General features: G+C 44.1%; 1 protein-coding gene across 2 annotated transcripts in view; it reads right to left on the bottom strand.

Moving 5' to 3' along the window:
* Positions 1–13,387, bottom strand: part of LAMA3 (laminin subunit alpha 3) — a 254,743-nt gene that overhangs the window by 15,994 nt on the left and 225,362 nt on the right. For both annotated transcript variants that reach the window (XM_047793935.1, XM_047793936.1), the window contains 5 exons: positions 8,668–8,785; positions 8,144–8,284; positions 6,150–6,289; positions 4,766–4,897; positions 2,825–2,978 (listed from right to left, as the gene is read on the bottom strand). In XM_047793935.1, coding sequence (XP_047649891.1) covers positions 2,825–2,978; positions 4,766–4,897; positions 6,150–6,289; positions 8,144–8,284; positions 8,668–8,785 — 685 coding nt within the window. The remainder of the gene's footprint in view (positions 1–2,824; positions 2,979–4,765; positions 4,898–6,149; positions 6,290–8,143; positions 8,285–8,667; positions 8,786–13,387) is intronic.

Genomic DNA, 13,387 nt, shown 5'->3' with positions numbered 1-13,387 from the left:
TAGTTTATTAATCTTAAACACAGTTTACAGCAGTCCTTTCAATGGCTTTAGAGTGACTACAGAAAAATGTCAAAATTACATCAGGCCATCCAAGTCTGGTCTGATCCACTCCAGCATGTGATTCTGAGTTTACCTACCCCATCTCCTTTCGCCACCAAACTGCCCCTGTTCACCAAGCTTCCCAAGCCCTTAGAGGTCACACATGAAGAGCACGTGAATTATAAGAGCGCGTTCTCGTCCCGTTCTCTGGGATCCCGCAGCCCTAAGTTTCAATTCCATCACAGCCATTTACTTACTGGGTGCTTTCGGGCAAACTGTTGTTAACCCCTCTGAGACCCAATTTCCTGGTTTGTAAAGCTGGCAATTGATTCTGTTCTCAGAGGGGTGTGGTGAGAATGGAGAGAGAGTAAGACTCATGAGGATCAGAGAGAATGCTTGCCAAGCGCCTGCCCCTGAGATGTCCACAGCATCCTGCCTCCCGGCGTTGGGCTCCTGCTCCTGGAGCGACAATATCCACTTGTCTAAATTCAACCCATACCCCACACCCAGTCTATGCCTCTTCCTCCAGAAGAACCCCCGGTCTCTGCAGCAGGAAAGTGCCTGTTGTACCACACTGGCAGCACATTGTCCCTTTCACTTAGGTTATTCACATGCATAACAACCATAGCTAATATGTATCGCCTGCCTACCATCGCCACATGTTTTACATTTATTACTTCATTTAACCCTCATGGCACCATGAGATATTACTGATATATACCCTCGTATGTGCTGCAGGAAATAGACCCACAGGGAGGTTGGATAATCATTCAAGATCACACGCGTAATAAGTGATAAAGCCCAGTGCAAACCCGAAAAGTCTGACCTCAAAGTCCAGTCCTTACCTCCAAAGCCTGGTTGCCTTCTTTCTGTTATTAGGCTTTTGGAGGCAGAATTACTGTCTTATTCCACCTAATCCCGGGGCTTGCCCAGAACAGGGGGGCACATTAAATACAGTATTCACTGGTTCTCCCACTTCGATAGCCAGGGTCCCACTCTCTCTGCTGAGGCTCCCAGAGACACCTGACAGCGTCACACCAGCTTTCTCCCCCTGGCTGAGGCACCCGTCACTCACTGTGCCATAAACTCTACTCAGTCTTGTTCCTGCCAAATATTGGTCCTTTTCTTCTCTCCCTGACTGGCTTCTCTACCAAGCCCATAGCCCGCGCTAGATGACTCAGAATTATACTAACTCCCGCTTCTCCTTTGCCACCCACGTTCAATTATTATGAGTCTGATAATTCCATATTCTTAATAGCTTTGAATCCATTTCTTTCTCTCCGTCTCCACCATCACTGTGCTAATTTAGTCTCTCAGTCATTCTGACTTACTGGGGAAAAAAAATGACTTCATTCCTGATGGGGCAGTTCTAAAGATGCTCCTTTCTTAACAGGAAAAATGACAACCCTTTGGGATGTATGAAATGTATTGCTTCTTAATAGCTTAAGACAGTTCTTTTTATATATATCTCTTCAACTCCCCCAAATCTTTGTGCAGCAGGAAAAATATTGGCAGAGGAGCCATGTGGGGTTGATGTTACGTAAAAAGTGGGTTGAACAGAAATGCATTGCTCTCAAGAGGGCACAGGCTTCGGGGCCAGGCTGCCTGGCTTTGAATTCCAACTCCACCTTCCATCTGTGGGAGCTTGGGCGAGCTGCTTACTTTCTAAGCCACAGCATCCATTTCTGTAAGATGTACCTGGTAACAGTCCTTCTCCCACAAGGTTACATGGGGATTTCGTAGGAAAATCCACTTAAAGAGCTTAGTGTAACACCTGGCACATTGGAGGTGCTCCGTGTTATCCATTAATCGTATTAACTGTAACCTCAGATACGGGGAGGTTGCATTATTGACCCCAGGTGGAATGAAGGATTTTTTAAATCCTAACCCCGTGTCTAACTCATTAGGAAGCTTCCACCCTCCCAAAAAGGAATTTCATTTCCTTTCAGCCTCTCTTAATTTTACATGAGAATCACCCAGGAGCTTTACAAACTCCTGCTGGTGTGGACTCACCTCAAGAGCACCTGACTGAATTGGGTGGGCTGCAGCCCAAGAATTGGGATTTTAAAAGTGCCTCAGGTGGCTCTAATGTGCAGTCAAGGTCAGGCCACACTGGTCTTGGCAAAGCTGGGTGCCCCTGTATATCCTGTCATAGGAAGCAGGACAGGAGTTTCCTTCGTGGCTCAGTGGTTAACGAACCTGACTAGGAACCATGAGGATGCAGATTCCATCCCTGGCCTCACTCATTGGGTTAAGGATCCAGCATCGTGGTGAGCTGTGGTGTAGGCTGCAGACATGGCTCAGATCTGGTGTTGCTGTGGCTATGGTATAGGCTGGCAGCTGCAGCTCCGATTTGACCCCTAGCCTGGGAACTTCCATAGGCCGCAGGGGACAGAGGGGTGTCTGTGGGCAGGAGAAGGGTCAAGGACCCTGGATTCTAGAGACAGTCCTTGTGCCTGTTGTGTGGCGACACAACAGAGGTGTCAAAAGAGCAAGACTTCGGCTACAGACATTGAGAAACTGAAGTCAAGGTTCTAGTTGGTCTATGACTCCCCAAACCGCCCATGTTCATCAAAATACAAAACAAAAGCTGAAAAGAACACCACCTTGACTTCTTGGTATAATCCAACGGTTGATGACCCATTAGTCCCAGGCCAACGGGGGATCGGGTGATCCATACCCCTCTCTGCCTTCCAGCCCCTCCCCCAGCACCTCCGGTGAGGCAGGGTTCTCTTGTGAGAATCATCTGGGAAGAAACAAAACCCAGCAAGGTTTTGACACTCACCTGGTAGATATCGAAAGTCTTGGCTTTGTTAAACTTTGTGGAACCTTTAAGCAACATTAGAAAAGGTGGTTTGTTTAAACTGCAGCCTCCCAGGGACACATCTCTCTTGGTGGATTTACTAGCCAAGTCGAGGACTTTAGGACTCTCCATTAGCCTGGAAGGAGGGCAGAAAGAAACTCTGACACATCAATGGAAACACGTTGGCAGGGAGACTTTGTTTCAAAAATACGCATTCTTGGAGCTCCCACTGTCACACAACAGGATTGGCGGCATCTTGAGAGTGCTGGGATGGCGCTCCATCCCCAGCTCAGCGCAATGGGTTAGGGATCCTGTGTTCTCACAGCTGCAACTTAGGTTGCTACTGCGGCTCCAATCCGATCCCTGGCTGGGGAGCTCTGTATGTCACAGGGCACCCAAAAAAAAAAAATTTTTTTTTTTTTTGTCTTTTAGGGCTGCACCTTTGGCATATGCGGGTCCAAAAGGAGCTGTAGCTGCTGGGCTATGCCACAGCCACAGCAACTTCAGATCCGAGCCACATCTGCGACCTACACCACAGCTCATGGCAATACCTGATCCTTACCTCACTGAGCAAGGCCAGGGATTGAACCCATGTTCTCATAGATGGTAGTTGGGTTTGCTAATGGCTGAGCCACCACAGGAACTCCAAAAAGCACATTCTTTTTTTTTTTTTGTCTTTTGTCTTTTTGCCATTTCTTAGGCTGCTCCTCTGGCACATGGAGGTTCCCAGTCTAGGGGTTGAATCGGAGCTGTAGCCCTGGCCTATGCCAGAGCCAGAGCAATGCGGGATCTGAGCCACGTCTGAGATCTACACCACAGCTCATGGCAATGCCAGATCCTTAACCCACTGAGCAAGGATCAAACCTGCAACCTCACGGTGCCCAGTCGGATTCATCAACCACTGAGCCACGATGGGAACTCCAAAAAGCACATTCTTACTGTCCTGATTTCTGGCTAAATTCTGTCACCCACCCATCTGGTATGCCTAGAGGAAACACTAGGCTCGTATAGGTTTGGGAGTGCTGTACCCAGCTCTGCCTTCCCTTAAATACCCAGCACTGTGCCTCACTGGCAGAAGGGCTCAATAAACTTTTATTGACTTGAGTAGCCAGGATTGTGGCAAAGCCAGAATATTATAGTTCTGTCTTTGGAATGGGGGCCATGCAGAAATATGAAAATCAAATATGCACAGAGGACGAACACTGGCACTGGGCGATCTAGGATGATGTGCACATTAGGAAACCTCAGAAGTGAGTTCATGGAAGGATTTCTCTCCTTTATTTCAGTAGGAAAATCTCATGGATAAATCTGCTTCATCTTATGGTCACCAAGCCGGGATGGCAGGTCACAAGCTCCTAACAGGCTGCCTAAGGTTCACGACCACCCCACGCCCTCCCTCTGCCCTGGGGAGAGCTTTCTTTGCTCTGACCTGAAAATGATTGTTTTGTGGCAAAAAAAAAAAAAAAAAAAGAGAGAGAGAGAGAGAGAGAACATTTAAACATTTACATGCAAGCACCAGGCCCTACTCTATGAAAAGTCACGTTCAATGCTGTGGTGATCTGGTTTCCTAGCACTGCACTGGTCCACACAATTTCTTGGCCTTGAAAACTGAGGGAAGATGATTGAATCTAATTGCACAATCTTGATTACAACTAAATAAAATTTCAGTATGAATAATTTTCAGGGCTATAATCTGAAAGTTAATTAAACCTTTTCCAAAGTTATATTCCAAAGCTGTTTCTACAAGGAGAAGCTGAGCCCAGAAGCTTTGGGTTAATTTGCTATTAATGGGTGTATCATGCCAAAGAAGGTGTTTTGAAAGATTGTGAGGTGAGCGCCTCCTGCAGCATGTGGTGCAAGTCCCCTCCCTGGGAGGGCAGGCCATTCTCATCAGCGGCACACGCACAGAGAAAGGGCACCCACCTCCGGACAAAAACATTGCTGATGCAACCCTCAAACTGACTCCCACCCAGACGCAGAGACTGCTGGGAATCTGAAAAGTCTCGAAGCTTTTGGTTGTTTTTCAGAGGCTGGTCATCAATGAGGAGCCGGAGTCTGAAAAAAAGAGGAGGAGAGCAAAAGAGGGGTGAGAACAGCTGGAAAATGGTTCTTGCTAGGTGGCCAACTGATTGTGTTTGATTCTGACTCAAAATCTTCTACCTGAAATAACCCATTAAACTAAACTTATTCTTAATGAGCATTTAAATATTTTTCATGTATTTCTTTTTGCCCATGATATTTTGCACATCATGGCAGATGAACTTGTAGATCTTTCATTCTCATCACTCCCGTTTCATTCTCCCATTTTGAATGTACCCCCATGTATTTATCCATTCAACTGTTGACTGACTTTTTTAAAGGAGAAAACAGGCATATCTCATTTTATTGCACTTTGTTTAAAAAACATGCTTTGCAGATCCTGCAGTTTTTTACAAACTGAAAGCTGTGGCTACCTTGCCTCCAGCGAGTCTATTGGCACCATTTTTCCCACAGCACTTGCTCACTCTGTGTTTCTGTGTCACATTTTGTTAATTCCTGCAATTTTTCAAACATTCCACCAGCAAAGAGATAATGACTCCCTGAGGGCTCAGATGATGGTTAGCATTTTTTAGCAATAAAGTATTTTTAAAGTATGTAGGATTTTTTTTTAAAGACATAATGCTACTGCACATTTAATAGACTACAGTATAGTATAAACATAACTTTCATATGCACTGGGAAACCAAAAATTTTGTGACTCTTTATTGTGAAATTTGCTTTATTGCGGTGGTCTGAAACCAAACCTGTACTCTCTCCAAGGTTTGCCTGTGTATGTACAGAGAGTGCACATGTTTTAAGTACACAACTCAGTGAACCTCTGAAATGTGAAAACACCCAACATCATCAGCATCCAGACAAAGAAGCAGAATCAACCATCTCCCCAGGCACCTTGCCTGGGCTCCCTTCCCCTTTCCAGCCTTCCTCCCCTCCAAGAGTAACCACTATCCTGAATTTGCACAGAGCAGGTTGATTTTGCCTGCTTCTGATGTATAAACGACATGGCAGATGAACTTGTAGATCTTTCATTCTCATCCCTCCCGTTTCATTCTCCCATTTTGAATGCACCCCCATGTATTTATCCATCCAACTGTTGACTGACTTTTTTAAAGGAGAAAAATCGACAGAGAACCAAGAAGAGGCCCAAGACTTACTAGTAAAATGGTGCGGCATCAAGGACACACAGTACTCCAGAAAGATACTAGAAAATTCCATGAAACTAAATAAAGTAAAATTCTTAGCGCTCTGGCAAAAGAGCCCTTCCACTCACCCAGAGTTGTCGCTTATTACAGACACGTAATGCAGTAACCCATCCATGTAGGTCTGGGGAGATGTGAGAATTGGGCCACTGCTATCCCTGGTGCTGAGTTCAATGTGACCATCCTCCAGGGTGACCTGCAGGCTGCTTGACTGAAATCATCAGAGCACAAATCCATCAATGCAGTCACTACTATGAACGTATCAATACTGAATTTATGATCAAAACTATGTACAAAACAGGCTGTTTTGACCCGAATGTTTTGACTTTGCTATTTTGATCTAAAGATTATTTTTGAATATTTGGACTCCATGTTTAAGGTTTATGAATGTCAAAATCTAATGCAAGTTATTTTAACACTGATGCCTCTGACAAAAGCATTTTAAGGATGTACATTCATAAACCAACTTAATTTCTCCGTTAGTAATACAAAACAGTTAAACCGTTTCTAAATTTTTCTGTTTTCACTTTCATTCTGCTAAAGTTATTTTCATCAGGATCAATTTTCTTCTGAGTAAATTTTTACAACAAAAACCTGATTCATCATTTTTTTCATAGATGACTATAATGATAGCTTCTCTTCGATCATGAATTTTTTATTTTCAGGCCCTAATTTCTAGGAGGTTCAATTTTCCACTGTCAAACTCTGCAGATCTAAATTTTGACAAGATGATATGATTCTGTCAATTCTTAATTTTTAAAAATGTGTGTAGTTTTAGAATTTATCATTTTAGTTTTACTGATGTTTTAGCCTACCAGGTATAATTTTTTTACAGTTTTCAATCAAATGTAATTCTTCAGTGAGCGTTTAGCCTAAAACAATTTTTAAAGTGTGTGGTTGCAGCCCTTGTCAGTTTTACTTTATGTTGATTTTTTTAAGTTAGCAATACTTCTTATAAACTGGATAAAAGAATGCTAATTGAGACTGTATTTCTTAGCTAAGCTATCATGAAGTTGAGGGCACTGTTCTTAGAATATTTGTAGGGTAGGGTTCCTGCACTGTCCAGGATTGATCACATCTTTTGCTAAGCCAATTCCACCTGCTTTGGACCATTTTGTATATTATACACTAAGCGTCCTCACCCTTGGCAGAGGAAACAGGGATTGTGTGTTGAAAGAGCTCGGTCAAAACCTCCTGCTCTTATGGAAAAGGCACACTCACAATGTCAATGCTAGCATGTGCTTTTTCAAGAGGATTTTTGTGTATTTGTTTTGGTTTAAAAAAAAAAAAAGATCTTTAATGGAGGATGAACAAAGATAGCATTCTACTGGGCATAACCAGATATATTCTACTAGGAGAGGCATTCTACTAGGACATAACCAGACGCAGCTACACCCTCCTTTCAACAAATTCTAGATGTCTGTTGTGCTGACTACCCAGAAGAAACACATCCAAGAAGGACCATGTCCTACTTGTACTTCTATTTTAAAATCCCACTCATTCCACCAGGGGATTTCTGAGTATTAGCTGACTTTTGTGCCTACATCACCACAAGAGCTAAAATCCCCTTAAGTTTTGGAATTTTTCTGGCTTGTTGTACATGAATAGAGAGCAAAGGACCTTACTTTCTCCCATTCTCCCATGTAAATATGGTCCAACTAGCTGCTGCTGCTGCAAAAAGGAATCTGAAGAGCTCTCTTTTGTGGAATCGCAAAGGAGGATTGGGGATAGCTTCTGATTTTTTTCTTAGACTTGAAAATGGAAGCTATGCTATTACTTATAATAGTTCTAACTCACCTCCACTCATAAAATACATACCTAAAAAGAAGTGAAAACGAATCCATGAATATACACAAATTCAGTTCTATAGCCTATCACGTGTTTTCTATGCCTGATTTTGTTTAGAACCAACTTTGGATGGGTAGCAGCTTCTGTGGTTGAAATACACAACAGCATTTACTGTGTGACAGTAGATAAAATGTCCAATGACTTTACCTTCAAAGTCCCTCTATTGCTTTTGACATCAAACTTTGAGTCAGGTTTAAATCTTTGCAATATTTCCTACCCTTGTCTGATGATTTAATAAGATGCCACTGGGTTGAAAGGTCTGAAACCCGAAGGAGGCCTGGAAGTGGCTGGGCAATGGCCAGTCCAAATTGGTGAAACTCATCTGTCCTCCCCTGGAGAATGAGGCAGATCGCACGAGCTGAAAAGCAAACATGGAATAAATTCCTGGCGCGGTAATCTCATCCTGGCTGAAATACAGTATCTTAACCAAGGGCATGTCACCTGAACCCATGGATGTGACTTAATGTACCCTGGGGAAGAAAGAGTTTACTTTTCTGCATGATAATGTACCAGTCATCGTTCCTCTTTTGTGGGTAGTGCTGGTATTCCCACTTTCCTCCAAATGTAATATGCAAACCTGAAGAGGTTCTGCAAGCACACTGGAGATTGTAATAAATGAGCCAGTTCACCATAACACTGTGTGCTACCAAAAAAAAGAGTCAAAAGTTGGTGTGTTAAAGAATGCCAAGTGTGGACAAGCTGGGGAGCATCCCTTTGCAAGGTTCTGAACTCCTCACTTACCTTCCAGTCTTCTGAGCACCTCTTTGTTACTCCCACTGTATCATTCAATCTAACAACACCACTGGTCTTCCTTAGGTTTTTCATGCAGCCTCGGAAAGCCGGTGTAGAAATGTTAAACCTGGTTTGGGATTCAAGAGAAGGAAGAGATGGACCAGAGCAGGCTTGACTGGGAATTGGAGCTGAAACACTGCACTCACTCCCTAGTATCTCTTATTATCAGGTAGATGTTTCATGGTTCTCTCTTCTCCTGGGATTTCTACAGCGCCCCTTATTTTGTGATGCTGAAAGAAATCTACTTCCTTTCAGTGTGATTTGAATCCTCAGCTTTAAAAAGGAATGCAAATAATGTTGACCAAAGAATGGCCAGGGTCCCCAAATGATGTATCGACACAGATAAGGTACATGATCTGGAATTACTTGCCGACCCCCACCTGGAGTCATGGTGGTGCACCGTGAATTAAAAGGCATATGTAGTAGTTCCCATCATGGTGCAGCAGAAACAAATCCGACTAGGAACCACGAGGTTGTGAGTTCGATCCCTGGTCTCACTCAGTGGGTTAAGGATTCAGCGTTGCTGTGAGCTGTGATGGAGGTCGAAGACGCGGCTCAGATCTCGCGTTGCTGTGGCTGTGGTGTAGGCTGGCAGCTGTAGCTCCAATTAGACCCCTAGCCTGGGAACCTCCATATGCCACGAGTGCAGCCCTAAAAAGCAAAAAAAGGCTGAGGTAAGTGGAATGACTGGCCAGTGGGGACCTGCTATATAGCCACAGAGAATTCTACCCAATATTCTGTGATCATCTTTGTGGGAAAAGAATCTGAAAGAGAATGGATGTGTGTACATGTATAACTGAATCACTTTGTTGTACAGCAGAAATGATTATGACACTGTAAATCCACTATGTTTCAATAAAACTTTGAAAAATGAAAAAGTAAATTAATAAATTCATATACTATAAACCTTATATAAATATATTAGTAAGCTAATAAATAAGTCATTTATTGGGACCAGAAATACTCTAGAAAGCTTTGCTCTTCTTTCCCTCTCCGGTTTTAAGTTAGCTCAGAGGAAACAAATGTTACTTTTTGGCTCTAGGCAATGATAAAAAATGTGGCTTCGGATTTAATCAATGTCCTAATGTCCCACTGGGACAATGGGAAGCATTGTCTGGCCTCACATGCTGTATCCACCACCTCCTAAGTGTGCAAGAGGTCGCTGTGAAGGCCCTGGAACCCTCTGTGGCACGTAGCCATGAACACAGAGGAAGGGCCTTTGAGAGGAGCCACAGACTCTGGATCAGACCGCCTGGGTTCGAGTCCTGTCTCTGCTGCTTTCTCTCTCTGCTCTGTTTTCTCATTTGTTCAATGGGCATGCGGTAATCGGCTCCCCAGGGCTGCTGTGAGTTTAAACGAGAGAATATGTGTAATGTACTCAAAGCGTGCCCAGTACACAGCAAGGACTCAATCTGCGATGGCAGAGTCAATAACTACCCCCAGATGGTGCATCATTATAATGAAGGAACTTCTAAAGCGCCTCCTCCTACGTGGCTGTTTGGCATTTCCCTTTTGATCTGACTTTTGGATCTGCCTGGAGCCGACATCATGTAAAACACTAACATACATCAAGTGACTGAAGTCCGGGCAAATATTTGTGTTTCTTAAGCAAATGTCATAATAAGAAAAACATAAAGCTGACTTCATTATAAACCCCTAGAGCAGCTCACTTTTCTAAATGGGAAGGTGTCTGCCTTCCTTTGTATTCAATTCATTATAAACAGTTGAGCTACATGCACTATGCATAAAATTAAATTTTTTTTTCCCTTTTAAAAGAAGAAATGAATCCTAACTGGCATTGCAGCATGAACTTGATTATTTTATAAAGTTGGCTTCTTGATTCAGAAAAGAAAGAAAGTTCATATCCATTTTGGGAGCTTGTCTGTTTAGATCTCTTCTCTCTTGGGTTTCAACATGTTTTAGACCCATCAACATCTCCTAATCCCTTCTTTCCAGAAAGCATAGGAAGGAAGAATTTGGTGGCGGAAATGTAAAGGGGAAAGAAAGGCAGCTGTCAGGTACAGGGCACCTATTCTATGTGAGATACTATTATACGATCCTCGCAATAACATTTGGAGACAGATATTTTCTTTCTTTTTAAAAAATTTTACGGCCTCACCAACAGCATAGGGAAATTCCTGGGCTGGGGATCAAATCCATGCCCCCACAGTGACCTGAACCACTGTGGTTGGATTCTTCACCCACTGTGCCACAGCTGGAACTCCACGGAGGGAGATGTTTTCTTCACGGACATGATTAAGCATTTACCAGGTACCAGGCACTGTGCTAACCCCTTTACCCTGCATCTCACCAGCGCTCTGTGAGTTAGGCCATCACTATGCCCATGTTACGGATGTACAAGGAGGCTTGGGAAGGCTGAGTGACCTGCACGGGGTCATGCAGCAGGAAGGTGACAGCACTGGGATGTGCATGGTCAGGATGTCGTATAAGCCAGTGTGACCTAAAGCCCTGCCCTTTATACTTACACAGCTGTGTACCCAAAGCACTGGGAACGACTGTGACTCCCACAGAACAGACGCTTACAGCAGAGATGGTAGGATGAAAGATTCATTTCCACTATTCTTTGGGGTGTTCTTGTTACTCTGGTAACTCTTGTTACCCTAGCGTTCCATGTTTGCCCCAGGATTCAGGGTCTGAGCACCTTTGCTAGAGGCCCCGGATCATGGAGGGGTGCAAGCTGCGGTAAGAATGAGTTGGCATGTGGGGTCATGTATCACACTGTGCGCCAGTCTGTTCACCAAGGCTCAGCCAGGTCCACCTGCTGCAGGTGGATTTCAGAGAGCAGTAAGAGCAAAACACAACCCTGAACTCAGTTTGGGTAGCAGTAAATGGCCAACAGACCCTTGCCTGATTTCGAATTACTTTCACTTTAATGTAGTATTATTACACTCTGATGCAATGACGTACATAGGTTCTCAGAAAAAATGTCTTGTTGACCTGAGACCCTCCGGCGTCAACAAGGATGATTTGCTTTTCTCATGGGGAACAGATGGAATTAACAGATTGTGACTTCTGACTATAATCCTAAACAAGTCATTCCAAGATCAGAGTCCCCATTCCTAGAAGACACGCTGCAGTGAGAGGAGGAAAGGCAACACTCACAAAATCTCCTGTCAAAGCTGCTGCTTTTAGAGATTGCATGAGGCTTGCCTCTGTCCACAAAAGGTTCAAGCACTCATTTCTTCCACTAACGCCAGGGGTCAGGGTGCCTCCCTCCATGGCAAGAATTGCTGGTGCCCCTACAGAGCTCAGTTACGGGTTATCGGCTATGGGTTATCAGGAGAATTCCTCTGTGACCCACGTCCAAGGGGTCTCAGGACTCTGAACCATTAAGACGGCAGCAGAGGGATGAAGCAGGGCCAGAAATAGCTGAATTTCATTTAGCATCTTACTTGTTAGAGAGTAAAAGATCAGTGACATCCATCTTTTTTCTTGTTTTTAGGGCCACACCTGGGGCATATGAAGTTCCCAGGCTAGGGGTCAAATCAGAGCTGCAGTGTGGGATTGGAGCTACATCTGCAACCTACGCCGAACACTGGATGGATCCATACCCAGCTGAGCAAGGCTGGGGATCGAACCTGCATCCTCATGGATACTAGTCGAATTCTTAACCCACTAAGCCACATCAAGAACTCCATTTTCTCCTTTTTTTAATTAAAACTTTTTTTTTAATTTTTAAAATTTCTTCTGATGTTTTAAAAAATTTTTACAGTGACATCTTTTGATTGGCCTCTATTTCCTGCATTTTTCTTTTTCTTTCTTTTTTTTTGTCTTTTTAGGGCCACACCCAAGGCATATGGAGGTTCCCAGGCTAGGGGTCGAATCAGAGCTGAAGCCTCTGGCCTAAGCCAGAGCCACAGCAATGCGGGATCTGAGCCCCGTCTGTGACCCACACCACGGTTCACAGTAACGCCGGATCCTTCATCCACTGAGCAAGGCCAGGGATCGAACCTGCGTCCTCATGGATACTAGTCAGATTTGTTTCTGCTGAGCCACGATGGGAGCTCCCTCCTACATTTTTCATGTACTTGTGGTTTTAATTAAAAATTATAAACTGGTCCAGAAAAAGGAAGCAGTCCCTTTTTTGGAAGACCCTAAAACAGATCCTGAGGAGAATTCTATGTCTATCAGTACTTATTTTCATAACAATATCCATCTGTGTATTTCTTTTAGTGGATAGAGATGAAAAGGCAAAGAAGGTTCAGTGCTGACTTAATCCAAGGTCACCCTGCTCTTTGGTGGCTGAGCCAAAACTAGAGTCGATCCTTACCCATTACCTTTTTTTTTGTCAACCTCGCTTGGCTGGCTGATGACACCCATATCGCTGTCTGTGGACCTTCTGTTGACACCACACATAGGCAAACCACCCACCAGTGGCAGTCGTATTGCCTTTGAAAATCCTCGCTGCTCTGGGTAAGCCCACCTGCCTCCATAGCCTCAATGGCCACTTGTTCTAGCCTTCTCTCACTTTTCTCCTGCCTGGACTTCTCTCAAGGGATCTAGGCTTTCTGCCCAAACGCTTTGGGGCATCTCCACGTACTGTCTATTGGGCTCCTGGCACTCAGCCTGTCTCAGACTGAACTCGCCACCCTGTTTCACTGTAGGTGCTGGTCAGCTGTCTAGGTGCCCGATGAAAACCCAGGTATCC

The sequence above is a fragment of the Phacochoerus africanus genome, chromosome 8, assembly GCF_016906955.1.
Source record: "Phacochoerus africanus isolate WHEZ1 chromosome 8, ROS_Pafr_v1, whole genome shotgun sequence".
NCBI lineage: Eukaryota > Metazoa > Chordata > Mammalia > Artiodactyla > Suidae > Phacochoerus > Phacochoerus africanus.
Note: the sequence above shows the minus strand (reverse complement) of the source record. Positions and strands in the feature narration are given on the sequence as shown.